Source organism: Microcebus murinus, chromosome 29, assembly GCF_040939455.1.
Source record: "Microcebus murinus isolate Inina chromosome 29, M.murinus_Inina_mat1.0, whole genome shotgun sequence".
Lineage (NCBI taxonomy): Eukaryota > Metazoa > Chordata > Mammalia > Primates > Cheirogaleidae > Microcebus > Microcebus murinus.
Window position 1 is genome coordinate 6,722,406 of NC_134132.1, and position 15,457 is coordinate 6,737,862.

Sequence of the window (15,457 nt, forward strand, 5' to 3'; positions counted from 1 at the left end):
AACAATGAGTTGATACAGCATAACATGCATACTAACTAATCCCAACATGCACAACACAGATGCACACACTAAGTCTAAATTTTTTTATATATATAAAAATGAAAGCAGTTTTGAAATATTTAGGAAATAGAGTAGGAAAACTATCAGAAAGCCTAAAGGTCATTGTGTCAAATTAACATATTCTAAAAGAAAACCTTTAAAATACTCCACAATAAACAAAACACTGCTAAGTGAAATGATTTTATTTTAAAATATCTAGAGCCTCAATTATAATTCCATCTTTCAAAATGTTTAATTTCTCCCCAGAGTGGAATTTTTTATTCATGCGGCAGCACATTTCTAACTCTTTAAACAAATGGAGAATAAGATAATTTTCATCTAACTCAGAAATGTGCACATTCTAATTAATTAACTTGAATAAAGAATTTGGAAAAAAAAACTTAAAAAGGCAACCAAATGAACAAAACAAAAATCAGTCCTTTCTCTTTCCTGTAATCCATCTCTGTTTCTTTCCCCAAATGTTTTAAGATATGATTCAGAGACAGAATAAAATTCTTTTCCTTTTCCAAAATAAATATTTAATAGTTACATAAGGGGAAAAAATGATCTTTGATATATTTTCATTGCAAGTAGGCAAAGAAAAATAACTAGTAATAAAGGTCAATTTCTCCTAAAATTATCAGAATCTGTGTTTGTAAATCCTTACTTCAAAGCATAAAGTTTTTTAAAAATCAGATTAAGCTTCTATGACATTCAAAAATAAATCTCTACTCACCACACTATCATCCAAAAGAAAAACAATCATATTTAAAAAAATACTATGGTGGCTCTATTATGTTTAATTTTGAGGAAAAAAGGTAATCTAAATTAATCTTATAAACAAAAGGAAACTGAGAAAAATAAGTAGCTTAATGCTTAAGCAAATCAGTACAGGCTGAGTATCCCTTACACAAATAAATAGCTTGAGACCAAGTGTTTCAGATTTCAAATGCTTTCAGATTTTGGAACATTTGCAGAATACATGAATACCCCTAAATCCAAAAATCTGAAATCTGAAAAGCTCCAATAAGCATTTCCTTTGAGCATCATGTTAGTGCTCAAAAAGTTTTTTATTCAGAGCATTTCATATTTTGAAATTTCAAATTAAGGATGCTCAATTTGTATAACGAGTAGTTCAAATGAAGAGGCACAAATAAAATTAGGGAGAAAACCCCCAAAAGCATAAACCGGATATATATGAATAACGGTTTGAGACAATTTGAGGATATATAAGAGAGAAGGTTTGGTACTTGCCAATAACCTAATCTAAGAATACTCTGAAATGTAATTAAATAGTTATTATTAATTAAGTGTTATTAAAGACTTATTGTGATATTCATTTTTGTTAACTACTTATTTATTCTCTTCAAAAAATACATGATTAAAGATTGGTACATTAAAAGTGAATAGAAATATAAGAAACTGGGCATAAGTTATTGATAATGCATGGCTTTGGATATAATGTTTTATGACATAAGTGTAATTACAAATAATAATTTTGCATGTGCTAATTTCCATTTTTCTCCTCATTTTTAAGGAGAAAAACAATGAGGATAATTGTATTGAGACTATTAACTATATGTCAGTATGGCCTGAGACAGAAATGGAAATTACAATGGCTCAGAAATGGCACCATTGAATGTACGCCAGCGATGCTAGATTAGACACTCACCTTTTGAACAGAAATTGGCTCAGGCTTGGATATAGCAGATGCTCTGGGGGAAAAAAGAAAGAAAAAGAGAAAAAAAAAACATGAATTTTTACAAACTTGCAAACTTCTCATTAATGGAATTTTTTGCTATTAGGTACCTTAATATACTAAAGCTTCAGAATTCATAATTTCATAATTCATAGTTTTGACTATTCACAATCTTCTAATTAGTTCATATAAATCAAACCCTGCAAGATCCAATATTCTTATTACTAGGTATTCATTAGCGGTCTCTAGTTCTCTACCAACTTTACTGAAGAAAGACAAACGTCAAACCTGTCTGTGAATGCATCCACGTTTAATCTTTAAATTAAGGCTATTCCACACCTAAAAGGGTAAAAGTGTAATAAACATGACTTTCTGATCCTAGAGTGGTTCCTCGACCATCTAATCTGAATCTCTATCTCCAATAGCCTTTTTCTCCTAACATCCATTAATACATCCACAGGATATAAGGTCTCTCTGCAAAGATACTGAACATGTTTCTGGTTGAATTGGGCCACTGAATGAGTATTTATTTTGTATTTATATTCTTAAGTGCTTATGCAAGTTAATGTATTTGTTATGCTAAAAGTAAACTGTAAAGTCTTCCACTAGGCTATAATTTCAGTAAAGGCAATGGTCATATCCCATTTGTGTCTGTATGTCAGCACAGTGCCTAGCATGTAACAGGTTATCAGTAATGAATGTAGAAGAGAGAGAACAAGAAAAAGACAAAAATCCATGCATACAACATAATTATTTCCAAACTCAAATTAATTTTTATTTTTAATATATGCTCTTTTGCACTGTGTTATTACCATGACTTTGGTTAGCACGGGCTCCATAGTAATAATTTGTTTAGAGCGATTATCTCATAAAACCATGACAATAACCAAAGTAAAAACTATTATCCTCATTTTTCAGATAAAGAAGTTCAAAGGTAGAGTAAGTAAATTGCTTAGAATGGAGCTGAGACCCATGGTTCTTATATAGAACAATATACTGACTTGTAATCAAGAATAGTAACTAAATGATTGGGAAATACTCGAATGCTTTAAAGGTTATATTTATCCATTGTTAAGGTACATGCTATGCTATGTTCAATATGCCAGAAGCAATTTGACTCCTCTCATAGCCTATCAGCCTGAGGATAAGACATAAAGTATAGAAATTCGAGAAATTTAAGCATAGTAGATAAATACTAAGTGATATTAATAATAATTTTAAGCTACAAACTATGAGATTATTTTGCTTACAAAGACAACAGATCATAATTAGGAGACACCAGCATAGGATATTGGGTCTCTGAGAGCATAACCTATTATAATAATGAACTCTGATCAACATTTTTAGCAGCAACTAAATTTTCCAATAACAACTAATTTAGTTAGCCATAGCAGGCACTGGCTGAACACATGGCTACCCTAAGGAGAAGCCACAATGGATGCTAACATTTGGTTATTGCAATACAGATTGCACTCTGTACAGTTGCATAACTTTCCATGTGTACTCTCAAACAGATAATTTCTCTTTTAGCTTCTAGGGCTATTAGAACAGGCAAAGAAAAGTTCAAGTACAGAAGAGTGGAATCTTCCTTTCACTGAAATTTCACAATAAGATGTAATCACAAAGGATCAACTTATTAAATTCACCCAAGACATTACTGAAAGTTTGTCAAAATAGAGAGGGTGGTATTCTTTTTCACCTGGACATTTCAAGTTGCATGAAGCACTTCTAGCAACATAAAAACAGTTTTTAAAAAAAGACCATGATGTTTAATAGTCACTATTTCCAGTCTTAAAATGAAATGCATATATCCTATATCGATGGAAACAAACCCCTTAGTTTTTCACAAGTGTTAGCTCTCATTTAAAGAGTGTTAGCAACAATAACCAAAGCTTCCATAATGGTTAGTTTTCATTAACTGTGGAATCTAACTTCTTACTTTGTTGAGAAAATATAAAATAATAATAAGTCCTAACATACTTTCTTAATTGAAAGTTCTATAAAAATACTGCTTGAAATTTTGAATTCACCAAAAAAATTTCTAAATCTGAAATTTGAATGTCTGCTCGGCTTGCCTTCTGATAAAGTTTCACAAGTGCAATGACATAAACTAAGACAAGTAGTCAGGGAAAAGAGAGAGAACAATGCCCTCAAAAGCCTAAGATGAGTTTATTACCCATTAGAAACACAAACATCTTCTTATAGAGAAAAAAAAATAGGCTGGCTTATAATTAAATGTCAAACAAAATAGCTGACATTAGATACAATAACAACAGTTCTCTTGGTTTAAATATTTAAATAACCACCAAATGAGTCACAGAATCACTGAAACTTAAAAAAGAATGTTCTTTAGAGGTACTTTACTGCATGCCAACCAGGGGACTTCTGTTTGAACATTCATAGAAGCTCATGATTTTAGCCACATAAATTTTGAATCCTTCTGTAAAAATGACCTTCCTTTTAGTTTGTTATTTTATTTTATTTTATTTTTTGGAGTAAACAGAAGTCAAGTTGTTCACAACAATTAAAATCATTCTTAGAAAGAATTCTGCATTACCATGATAAAATGCTTACTTTATGATTTGGAAACAAGATATGAAAGAGCATGTAGAGCATGAATGGTGCATGGAAAAAAAGAATGGAAACACTAATATTTTAGGAGAAGTACTCTAGGAATATTTGTTTTTTCTCTTTTGTATATTTTCCTATTTTTTACAATGTACATGTTCTACTTTTTATAATAAGGAAGACTTTTCTCAAAGCATGTTTCATGGAAAACTACTTTCTAAAAAACAAAACAAAAAAAAAAGGTTTGTTATCAAATATATCTGGGAAAGAAAGAGTTAAAGTTATAGGGCATCTCAGACACAGAACTTCTCAGAGCCTTTAAATGTCTAAAGAAGAAAATACTATGGCTGCCCATACTCATTTGAAGGACAATTCATTATTTAGGAAACATTTCTCAAGACTGGAGTTAGGAGGGGAAAAAACTCTGGGAAACGCTATTTTAAAGAAATGTCTAAAGAAAGAACAATATATTTGGCTATTTGGTGAGACAGCCTGGGGGAAAAAAGAAAGAACAAATCTTCATAAAGTGTGAAATGTTTACTTAAGTCTCCTCTAAGTGGCTAAAACTAAGGGAAAGAAATATTATAATACTTAACAATCCCCAAAACCTTTCATTATATTAATCATCTTTCTTATCAAATTTGTGATTTCTTGGACTTTAATAAGATATCAAAAGACTATATGCATATTTAATCAATGTTTATAGAAGAAAATCCTATTTCCTTCACCAAACTAGAATATATCTGTTTCCAATATTCCCTGGTAAGAAAATCCAAATATATGAATAAGAAAAAGCATTTCTCAAGATTAAAACTGTTATAATTGTCTTTCTTTAGACAAATATTGATCATCTTTCACTTTAGCAATGCCTATACTACATAGAAGCAAGTAATTTTAAAAGGTGTTTAAATGAATAAACAGCTTTAAAAACTAAGATATAATTAGAAAAAATTATCCCTACATTTTTCTCTTCAAATCCTGGCAAATACACAATGGGATAATATATCTCCCTTTGAACTACCGTGATCATCACAAGTCACTTTTGTGTAGTGTCCTGGCAATGGCTTGGTGCCATCGTCCCAACAATTTGTTTATTGTTCTCTCGCCTTAGTGTGAAGCCACTGTAAGCTGTGATGGTGAGGTACCAGTGCTTTAGACTGACTGTCCTCAGCCCATGGAATTCAAACAACAAAGCCATAAGCTGACTGATTTTTTATAAAAGTAGTATGCAAAATAAAGATTCCTGATACATTATAACCAGTTTCAGAACTTCTGGCTGAACAGTTGAAAGGAGTTTTAGGTTATAATGAGTTATATTAGAAACTAAAATTGTACTAAACTGGTTAGAATGATGTATAGGAAAAAATAATGCCATAAATAAACAATTGCTCTATCAAGAATCAGATAAAAAAGAATCAAGCAAAATTGCATCTTAAGGAGATCCAATGAATGGTATTATACTTGTTATACTTTTAACTAGTTAATGCATTTTCCTAATACTGCTTTATGAAAGAACATCTTTTAAATTAATAAAGTATTCAATGAATGTTCACATAAGTGTTTAAGCATGAGGAATTAGGCAACAACTAAGAATTAGACCAATAAAGATTATTCACATTACTCATTATGTCTTGGTAACTCCTTCAACCGTATCTAATATATTTAACTCATAAACAATCATACAGAAAAGAGGAGGGTTTTGGTTCATCTTCTATGAGATGAGCTCTTATCGAAGTTTCCCACAGCATGGCCATCTTTGGACCCACTGACCTTGGGACCCATAAACACTAGGATACATCATTAATCACTTTAATTGCAAAGTTGTCAATTTGCAATAACAAAGCAACTCCAGGGGGATAAAAAGTGAGCACTCAAGAGTGCAGAAGGATGTCTGTTTAAACAGTTTCTCCATACTTTATTGCACTTCCAGCCTACTGTCCTAAAAACTCAAACTTTAAACATTTAAATCACTATGGCAATGGCTTTTTCTAAATGATTTGAGAATATGTAAAGATTATATTTCCATTAAAAAAAGTACAAAATAGTTATATATCAGCATATTATAACAGCTTTGAGCTTATAAAAGACTGTACTAATCACGTACACACGCATTCATAAACATAGTCTCACTTTCTCTCCCTCTTTGCATCTTCTGTATTTTACTATGGGAACTAATAAAGGACATTTTTTTTCTACAGAGAGAAAAACACCCAAAGCTGGTTTTGAAGAGTGGGAGAAAGAAAGAAACAGGACAAAAGCCAGGGCATTGCTCTTGTCCATCTGAGTATCTGTGGTTTCCTGTGCTCATGCTTGGCTTTAAATTGCGTGCAGCTCTGATATATCCACAACAGGCAGCTACCACTTGATAATTCTTCTCTAAGGAAGGGTGAGTGCTTTTATTGTAATGATCTTTTTCTGGGGGCCAAAGAAGTTGATTAGGATTTGAGAAGAAATTTTCATCAACCAGTCAAGCCAGAGAACTGACAGATAGATGGAAGGAAGAAAATAAAAGGGTAACACATGACAGAATGTGAATGCTATCACCCAAGTTCAGATGGTTAATATTTAAGAACCTGAAAATCTCTAAGAAAGAAACAGTCTTGTAAAGTAGCAATTCAGTCATCACAGCAGTAATGAATAAAACAGGCAAAGTCCCTCCTTTGAAGGTGCTTACATCTACCTGGGAAAGGCAGGCTACAAACATGCAAGCAAGAGGTGACACTTGGTAATAGTGCTATGGAGTATGGTAAAGCAAGACACAGAAGGGACACACTATTTTATATAAAGGAGTGGGAGAAGGCCTCTATAATGAGGTCAAATCTGAATAGGAGGCTGGGATAAAGAATTCTAGGCAGAGTGAACAGCAAGTGCAAAGTCCCTGAGTCAGGAATGTGCCAGGGGGGCTAGAACGGTCCCAGGAAAAGCTGGGGAAAGCAGTGACAGACACAGCTAGCTGGAGAGAGAGCTGGGAGCCAGAGCACATTATGAGGACCTGGTCTTTTACTCTAAGTGAGATTGAAAAGTATTCAAAGTATTCAAAGTGATAATAATATCTAAATCTGAAAAAGGGAAAATTTAAAGCCAGCTAAATTTTCCAGTACTTGTTTATTTTTAAAAATTCTTATATTTGTGATTTACTTCACATGTTTATTACCACATAAAAAGAGCTGAAAGGTATTCAATTGTTTCTTTTATTTGTATTCATTAAGAAACTTTATTTTTATTTATAAAAAATGAATTTTGTTTATAAAAGACATTATTGCTCATACTTCTGATTGATAATTTAATGATTCTCTTGTAAAACTTAAGCTAAATTAGAATTCTAAAGCTCCTCAACATTGACAAAATACTAGAATCTTTTTTGGAAACAAAAGAATTACATAAAATGTAAATTATATTCTCCACTCTAATGCTTTTTCTATGTTACAGGTAGAAAATCTGAAACTGTAGCAAATTAGCAACACATGATGCCTAATTCACCAAAAGGTAAGTTTATTATCCTAGAAGAACTAGGATGATAATTCTCTTCACCACTGTTTGAATCCAATATATTAGATTATATTCAATCTAATCTATTAGATTATATTCAAACAGTAATATATTAGGAAATGACCTAAAATAGTGCTTACCGGTCCATATCTCACAACATACGTGACTCACCACTGAAGCTCAACACTCAAACTGGTCTACACCTGACCTGTTCAATGGGACAAACTCACTGATCAAAAGTTTGATAACTATAGCAATGTGAAATTGCTACAAAAGGTCCTAAATGCTTACTCTCAATTTTAGTACTTATCTCACTGCAGACCAAGGACAAATAGTTCAGAGTGGCAGTAACCCAGGGCCCACAAATTGAGTAGCACTGACCTAGACAACTGTTTTCAAACTTTTTATCACAATACAGTCAAAAATGTATTTTATCTTTTATTTTGAGACAAATTCTTGTTCTGTTGCCTGGACTAGAGTGCAGTGGTGTCATCATAGCTCAGCTCACTGCAGCCTCCAACTCCTGGGCTCAAGCAATCCTCCTGCCTCAGCCTCCCAATTAGCAGGGACTACAGGTAGGTGCCACCACGCCTAGCTAATTTGTTTATTTTTTGTAGAGCCAGGGTCTTGCTATTGCCCAAGCTGGTCTCAAACTCTTGGCCCCAAGCAATCCGCCCGCCTCAGCCTCCCAAAGTGTTGGGATTACAGCAATCAGCCACCGTGTCTGGCAGGAAATATGTTTTGTATCATGGTCTACCCTAGTATAAGTCTAAACCAATAAAAAACATATTTTCACGTGCAACCCATTAAGACATTTTCTGTTCTAGTCCACTTCATTTACAAAACGAACCCAAACAACAGGGTGGGGGGAGATGCTCATTCTGACCAGATAAACTAAATAGATTAGCCCCAATTTGATGAAATTAACCTGACTCAAAGGCAGATAGCTCATAAAGTTCTGGAACCTTGATAGGTCACATAATAAACATGATGGCTGGCTAATAGTTGTCACATACAAATGCCTACTGAATTGTACTGAAACATCCCATTTCTAGAACACCATTAAACTAGTTTTAACTTTTGAAAGATATTACATACAGGGCCGGGCATGGTGGCTCATTCCTGTAACCCCAGCACTTGGGAGGCTGTGGTGGGCAGATCACTTGAGGCCAGGAGTTTGAGACCAGTTTAGGCAATATAGCAAGACCCTATCTCTAAAAATAAAAAAATAAAAATTAGCTGGGCATGGTGGCATGCACCTGTAATCCCAGTTACTTGGGAAGCCGAGGCAGGAGGATTGTGTGAGTCCAGGAGTTCAAGAATACAGTAAGCTATAATTGTGTCACTGCACTCCACCCTGGGCAACAGAGCAAGACCATGTATCTATCAGAAAAGAAAAAAAAAGAAAAGAAAAAGTATTGCATGCAATAATATCCACAAAAGCACAAAATTAACTGATCTAGCAACAACACCAATTAACACAGGGTTCTAGGTAGGATATGTTTGTAAAGCTCATCCTCACCAAATTTGCTTTTCACGTAATTATAATCACCGAGAAGAACAGAACTCCTGACCACAGATTACGTGCTATTCCAACAATGACAACCTCTAGCAAGTACTTATAAAACTGAACTAGACAACAGAGATTTCCCCTATTTGACACTGGGTGAAAATATGGAGAAGCCAAACACTGATGTCTAACTCTTAAGACAAAAAAACACTGAAATGTAATAGATTCCTTACTGGGAGAAAAACATACTCTCTAATCTGATATCTTCTTTACATTGGCTCTAAGGATCCCCTAAAAGCCCTCTAGAGAATGAGAATAGTAAATTCCTATCATATTAACTTCCTCTTTTTATTACAGAAAGATCTGAGACCTCACAAAGGATGACAACTAGTGCGTAGAAAAAACAAACAGCATGCTCCGTGCTGTGATCTTTAAAAAACTATTTACAATAAATGAAAAAGCATATGTGTAACTTTGGCATCAAAGTTCCTGATTCTTCTCAAGATAATGATTCTTTTCTTCCAGGACTATTTTGATGTTTAACTCTTTTGGCTGCTTTTCTAAAATGTTCTCGCCAAATACCAATAGTAAGATTTTAATGCAAAGAACGTTCCTTTACTTAGAGCTGTTTAACTGGAATGGCTGCCCAGTGGCGATGCCCACACAGGAACTGTCCCACTGTTTTAGAGGATTCTTGCACAGGGCAAGCCTAGACCAACTGACCCACAAGGTCTCTTCAAGTGCAAGGGAACATGAATACCTCTACTACACAGACTGTGTCATACAACATTCCTTTTCACCCTGAAAATCTGTCTGTATTAGCTAGTTATTTTATTTCTCTCAGGAAAATGTTATTTATGACAAATTGAGAGGAACTCAGAACAGATTGGCAAATAAACCTGATACTAACATTAGCTTCAAAGACAATCAAACCACAGGAAAATTTTTAAAAATCACCTAAACCTTAGCCTCATCAATTTGATAAGCAATGGAACATAGCCTCTAAAATGCCCAGTATCCCAAAGAGTTAAAAGCTGATTGCCCTGATTCTAATCCTAGCTCCCCTATTTACTAGTTGTTGTTGTTGTTGTTGTTGTTGTTTTGAGACAGAGTCTCGCTTTGTTGCCCAGGCTAGAGTGAGTACCCTGGCATCAGCCTAGCTCACAGCAACCTCAAACTCCTGGGCTCAAGCAATCCTACTGCCTCAGCCTCCCGAGTAGCTGGGACTGCAGGCATGTGCCACCATGCCCGGCTAATTTTTTTCTATATATATTAGTTGGCCAATTAATTTCTTTATATTTACAGTAGAGATGGGGTCTCGCTCTTGCTCAGGCTGGTTTCGAACTCCTGACCTCAAGCAATGCGCCTGCCTCAGTCTCCCAGAGTGCTAGGATTACAGGCCTGAGCCACCATGCCTGGCCTTTACTAGGTGTTTAACCAAAGCCAAATTACTCAACCTCTCTCTGTTTCCTTACCTATAAGATGGGGATAATAACAATATCTACCTACCTTACAGAGTTATTGTGAAAACTAATTTGCAAAATATCTGTAAGGTGCTAAGAACAGTGTTTGCCATTATCAACAGACCAACAGACATTATCACAGTGTCGGCTATATCTGTCATCCTGCGTGACTTGAAAAACTAAACACAAGCGGCAGTTATAATCTTCTTCCAGGCTCTAGGTTTTTATGAGAGAAGAGTCCAATGTTAAAATCAAGTAATTATATGAAAGCCACCTCACCAGTCTTATTTCAGAAAATCTTAGTTCTGGGCTGCCATAATAATGGGGGAGTATAGTAATAACGGGAAATGGAATAACTCAGTTCCAAATCATCCATAATATGCAGAGTCACCCCTATGTCCCCAGAATAAAACTAAGGCCTGCTTGTCTTCTAAACAGTCCTTTAGGTAGCAACAATCCAAGGCTTGGTGACAGCTACATTAGTTTCTGCAAAGTTAGATGGAGAAGAAGGTGGTTATATGTTGCATCATCAAAGTGAATTCAGTGACTCTCCTCTTCCAAATTCCCCTCAGGCCCTTCGCTGAATCCTGGGTCCAAGGACAACACCCGGGCTTACGATGGCATGCGATTATGTGCACTTGCCCTCGGAGACAGTGTCTGGGGGACAGTGTGGGCCTTGGATGCCTCTGAAACCATCACAGTGATTGGTGATGGCATCCGCATAGGTAAGAAACTATCCCAGACTGGCCACAGAACAAGCTTGCTCCCAATCCCCATAAAGAAATTCAACATATTAAAATTTTGTCCAGAAGTGCCTCTACCAAAAAAAGTCAGAAGACACAAATAGCCAAGGTCAAAAACACCTATGTTACTGTATATCTAACGTGTTTCCTTCTCTCTCATTTGCATCAATGATTATAACCCAAAGGCCTAGTCATACATGGTAATAAAATATAAGAATTTACAGAACAGAGTAGCAGCTGTGTTCAGGGACCACACCCAAGGCTGTGGGTGAGCTGCATACTTTAATTAATGCTGGGATCCATATTTAAGAAAAATGGAACTTGCGTTCTAATCTTTGTTCCTGTTTTGACATGCACAACATCTAAGAGTTTGGCTGCTTTCACCCATGGCCTTGTTTTCAGCTGTCTATCACATAAAATTGCAATTTAGCAACTCACTGATCTGTTTTCTAGGGAAATCTACCCCAAAGCAAACACTGGCATATTCTTATGCTTTAGCGTGCCTATGAAAACAAGATGCAGCATGATTCACTTTTCTTTTTGTTGAATATATGCCTTATGTGAGTTCTGAAGAAAGAGATCAGCAGTTAATTGTGCTAGAACATTGATGAATGTGACTATAAGAAGCCATGAAGGAATACTTTTAGAGGTAGAGGAGCCTTGTAAAAATAGCACTAGATAGTCCTGCCCACTTCAGATAATTACAACTTTCCATCTCAGCGTCAGCAAAAACATTTGTTGTAACCTAGTTATTTACTGTAGCTATGCTTAATAAAGTTGGATCCTAGGAAAACTAGGCCAGTTCCTGAAACTTTACAAAATCCTCAGAAAAGGCTTAAGAAATCAAAGAGTTATATATACATTGACAGGTCGCCCAGGCAGACTTTACACAACATCAACAGCAAAATCATAATAAAATTTTTCTTTAGTTTTTCATGTCTCATGATAGAAAACAACAATAAGTCTATGGCAAACTACCACCATTTCCTACTGGTCTAAGCACAATCCTCATTGTATGATATAAATTTATTTCCTTTAGTTTAGCAAAAACAAAAAGCATGAAAATCCATACAGACTCATATATATATCATGGCTATAACTGAAATTCTCTAGACAAAAATTTCATTATAACTACTTGCAGAGGTGACGCAACACATGGTTTTATTTAAAACACTTAAGATCAACATCTACTTATGTAACTTAGTTCTCATTAAATTGTTTACTACTCCCCTAAAAAAAGACCATAACAGTTCATTTTATAGAGAAATGAAATAGAAAACTTAGCTAAAATTTTTATTCCTAAATTAGGTATTATAATTTTTGGTAACACTTGAATATATTTCAAGGTCTAATATTTAATTTTTTTAAAAAAGACAATTTCTTTGGTTGAAACAAAATTACAGACAGAGAACTCAGAATGCACTCCACTGGTCTCCTGGTCTACTGCCCTGGGATACTTCAGGACAGAATTGAATCCTCTTACATATGGACAGAAAAACTGAAAATCTGTTAAAATAGGCCGACTACTATTTTCTTGCCCATTCTACTATACTTCAGCCTTTTCTATGCCTCAGTTTTCTCATTTGAGAAATGGGTATAATTATTCCCACTCACCTACCTTATTACCATTACAAAGAGACATCATAATATCAAGAAAATGAAAACATGAATTTTATTTGGAGCCAAGCAAGACTTAGGTACCAATACCATCTTAACAGCAGTAAATTAGTCTAAGTTAATTAACTTACTCTATGTTAGTTTCCTCATCTATAAAAGGATAATACCACTTACCTCACTGGGTTATTCTGAGAATTAAATGATGCAATATATGTAAATTATCTTGTACTATACCTTCAACTTGTAGTTGATTAATAAAATAACCTAGAATGTGTATAGCATTTCCATGCATTTATAAAATGAATCTAGTGTTATAGCTCTTTTAGAATTTGTCTAGCAGGTTTTCTGGTCCTCATAGGACCAGAAGACACTCCCCCCCCAAAATTGTGTATATATATCTATTATATATATTTTATATATATAATTATGTAATATTATAATATATATATATGTAATGAATCTACAAATCTATTTAACATTATAATCATATGGTACTTTACAGTCAAATTCATTGTTAACAATCTATCTCACTACTCGAGCCCTTTAGTGTGACTGAAATAAAAGATTCAAATGAAAAAGTTTATAAGCTAAAGGAAAGTTAAAAGTAGGATTCTTCACATTAATATTCAATTCTACTACACCACAATTCTACAATGAAATAACATTTGACAAACTTACACACATTGGGGATTAACTTTTTCTTCATATATATATTAATATATGCTTCTCAACTTACAATGTGGTTACATCCCACTAAACCCATGATAAATTGAAATTATCTTAAATCTGCCAGGCATGGTGGCTCATGCCTATAATTCTAGCACTTTGGAGGGCCAAGGCAGAAAGATCGCTTGAGGCCAGGAGTTTGGAACTAGCCTGCACAACATAGTGACACCCTGTCTCTACAAAAAATTTAAAAATTAGCCTGTAGTCCTAGCTACTTGAGAGGCTGAGGCAGAAGGATTGCCTTAGCCCAAGAGTTTGAGGTTGCAGTGTGATATGATCGTAAACCACTATATTTCAGCCTAGGCGACAGAAGGAGACTCTGTCTCTATAAAAAAGAAAAAGAAATAAATATTTTAAGTTGAAAATGCATTAATACACCTAACTTACCAAACATGCTAGCCTACCTGAAACATGCTCAGAACACTTACATTAGCTTACAGTTAGAAAAAATCATCTAACACTAATAAAGTGTTGAATATATGTAATTTACTGAATACTGAAAGTGAAAAAGAGATATGGTTTTGCATCACCCTAAAGTCATAAAATCATAAGTCAACCATCACAAATTGAGGTCCATATGTATATTAAGAATGTGAAAGAGGATTTTTTTAAGTTTATTTTCAGAAAATATTTTCACATTTCCCACAAGCTTTCAAATTTATTTATCCTTCGATGACATGTCTATGTATAATCTCTGTAGAAAGCTGAATTTCTTTGTAAGAACTGAATTTCAAACATGAAGATACTAAACATAACTCATGGAGAGCTGTGCAGTCTGGCAAGGACAGATGGGCTGTAGGGTCACTAGCATGACACACTAAGATAATCCAGATAGAGTTAGTGGAGCTGTGGCTCACACACCCCTGTAGGACCCACGAAAATCACAAGTGCTCTCTGCAGACCCTGAGGATTCTCTATTGCATCCTGATACACTGTATGCTCCCATCATTTGGCTCAACACTGAGTATTTACATTGCCACAAGAACAAAAAGATTGAATACGGATGTTTTAAAACTTAAACGATAATGATACTGAGAAGATGGCAAGAGAAGTAGGGCTACGAGGTAAAACCTTCACACCTACCAAAAAAGGAAGTCAGAGGATAATAGCTAAAACCGATGATTTAAGAATTAGCAGATTATTTAGAAATATCAAGGTAAATACTAGGATAAATTATTGGTTGCCTCTGTAAAGAGACCAGGGTAAGGAAGGGGCAAAATAGAAACAACTGGGTGCTTTTGTTTTGTATTATATATGCCTTTTAACACTATTTAATTTATTACATTAATTTGCAGAAAATGCTTTGATAAAAACAAAGTTAATTTTTAACTTTAATACATTTGGGGTTCAAAATATGAAATAAAGTAGTAACATTAGTGATATATACAGAGAGAATTATAGCTAATAATTTCAAATGGCATATAAGGAAAAAAAATTAGATTTACTAGAAAGAAACAAGAAAACCCACAAAGAACACATATATCTTCTAACATACATATCTTCACTATATCTCTAGCTATTCTCCTTCTGCTTTAGATGCACCAATCAAACTAGACTACCCGAAGTCACCCTGTCTTGCCCTGCCCTTTCCAAAATCTATAAC

General features: G+C 34.4%; 1 protein-coding gene, 1 long non-coding RNA gene and 1 pseudogene across 11 annotated transcripts in view; 2 read left to right on the forward strand and 1 right to left on the reverse strand.

The window, feature by feature from the left end:
• Window positions 1–15,457, reverse strand: part of PDLIM5 (PDZ and LIM domain 5) — a 187,163-nt gene that overhangs the window by 80,985 nt on the left and 90,721 nt on the right. For all 10 annotated transcript variants that reach the window (XM_075998758.1, XM_075998757.1, XM_075998756.1 and 7 more), the window contains exon 4: window positions 1,712–1,754. In XM_075998758.1, coding sequence (XP_075854873.1) covers window positions 1,712–1,754 — 43 coding nt within the window. The remainder of the gene's footprint in view (window positions 1–1,711; window positions 1,755–15,457) is intronic.
• LOC142865541 (uncharacterized) lies at window positions 7,228–9,745 on the forward strand. The gene is made up of 3 exons (XR_012915745.1): window positions 7,228–7,315; window positions 7,736–7,792; window positions 9,663–9,745. It is a non-coding gene; the product is annotated as an uncharacterized LOC142865541 (long non-coding RNA).
• On the forward strand, window positions 13,435–13,500 carry LOC142865592 (uncharacterized; annotated as a pseudogene).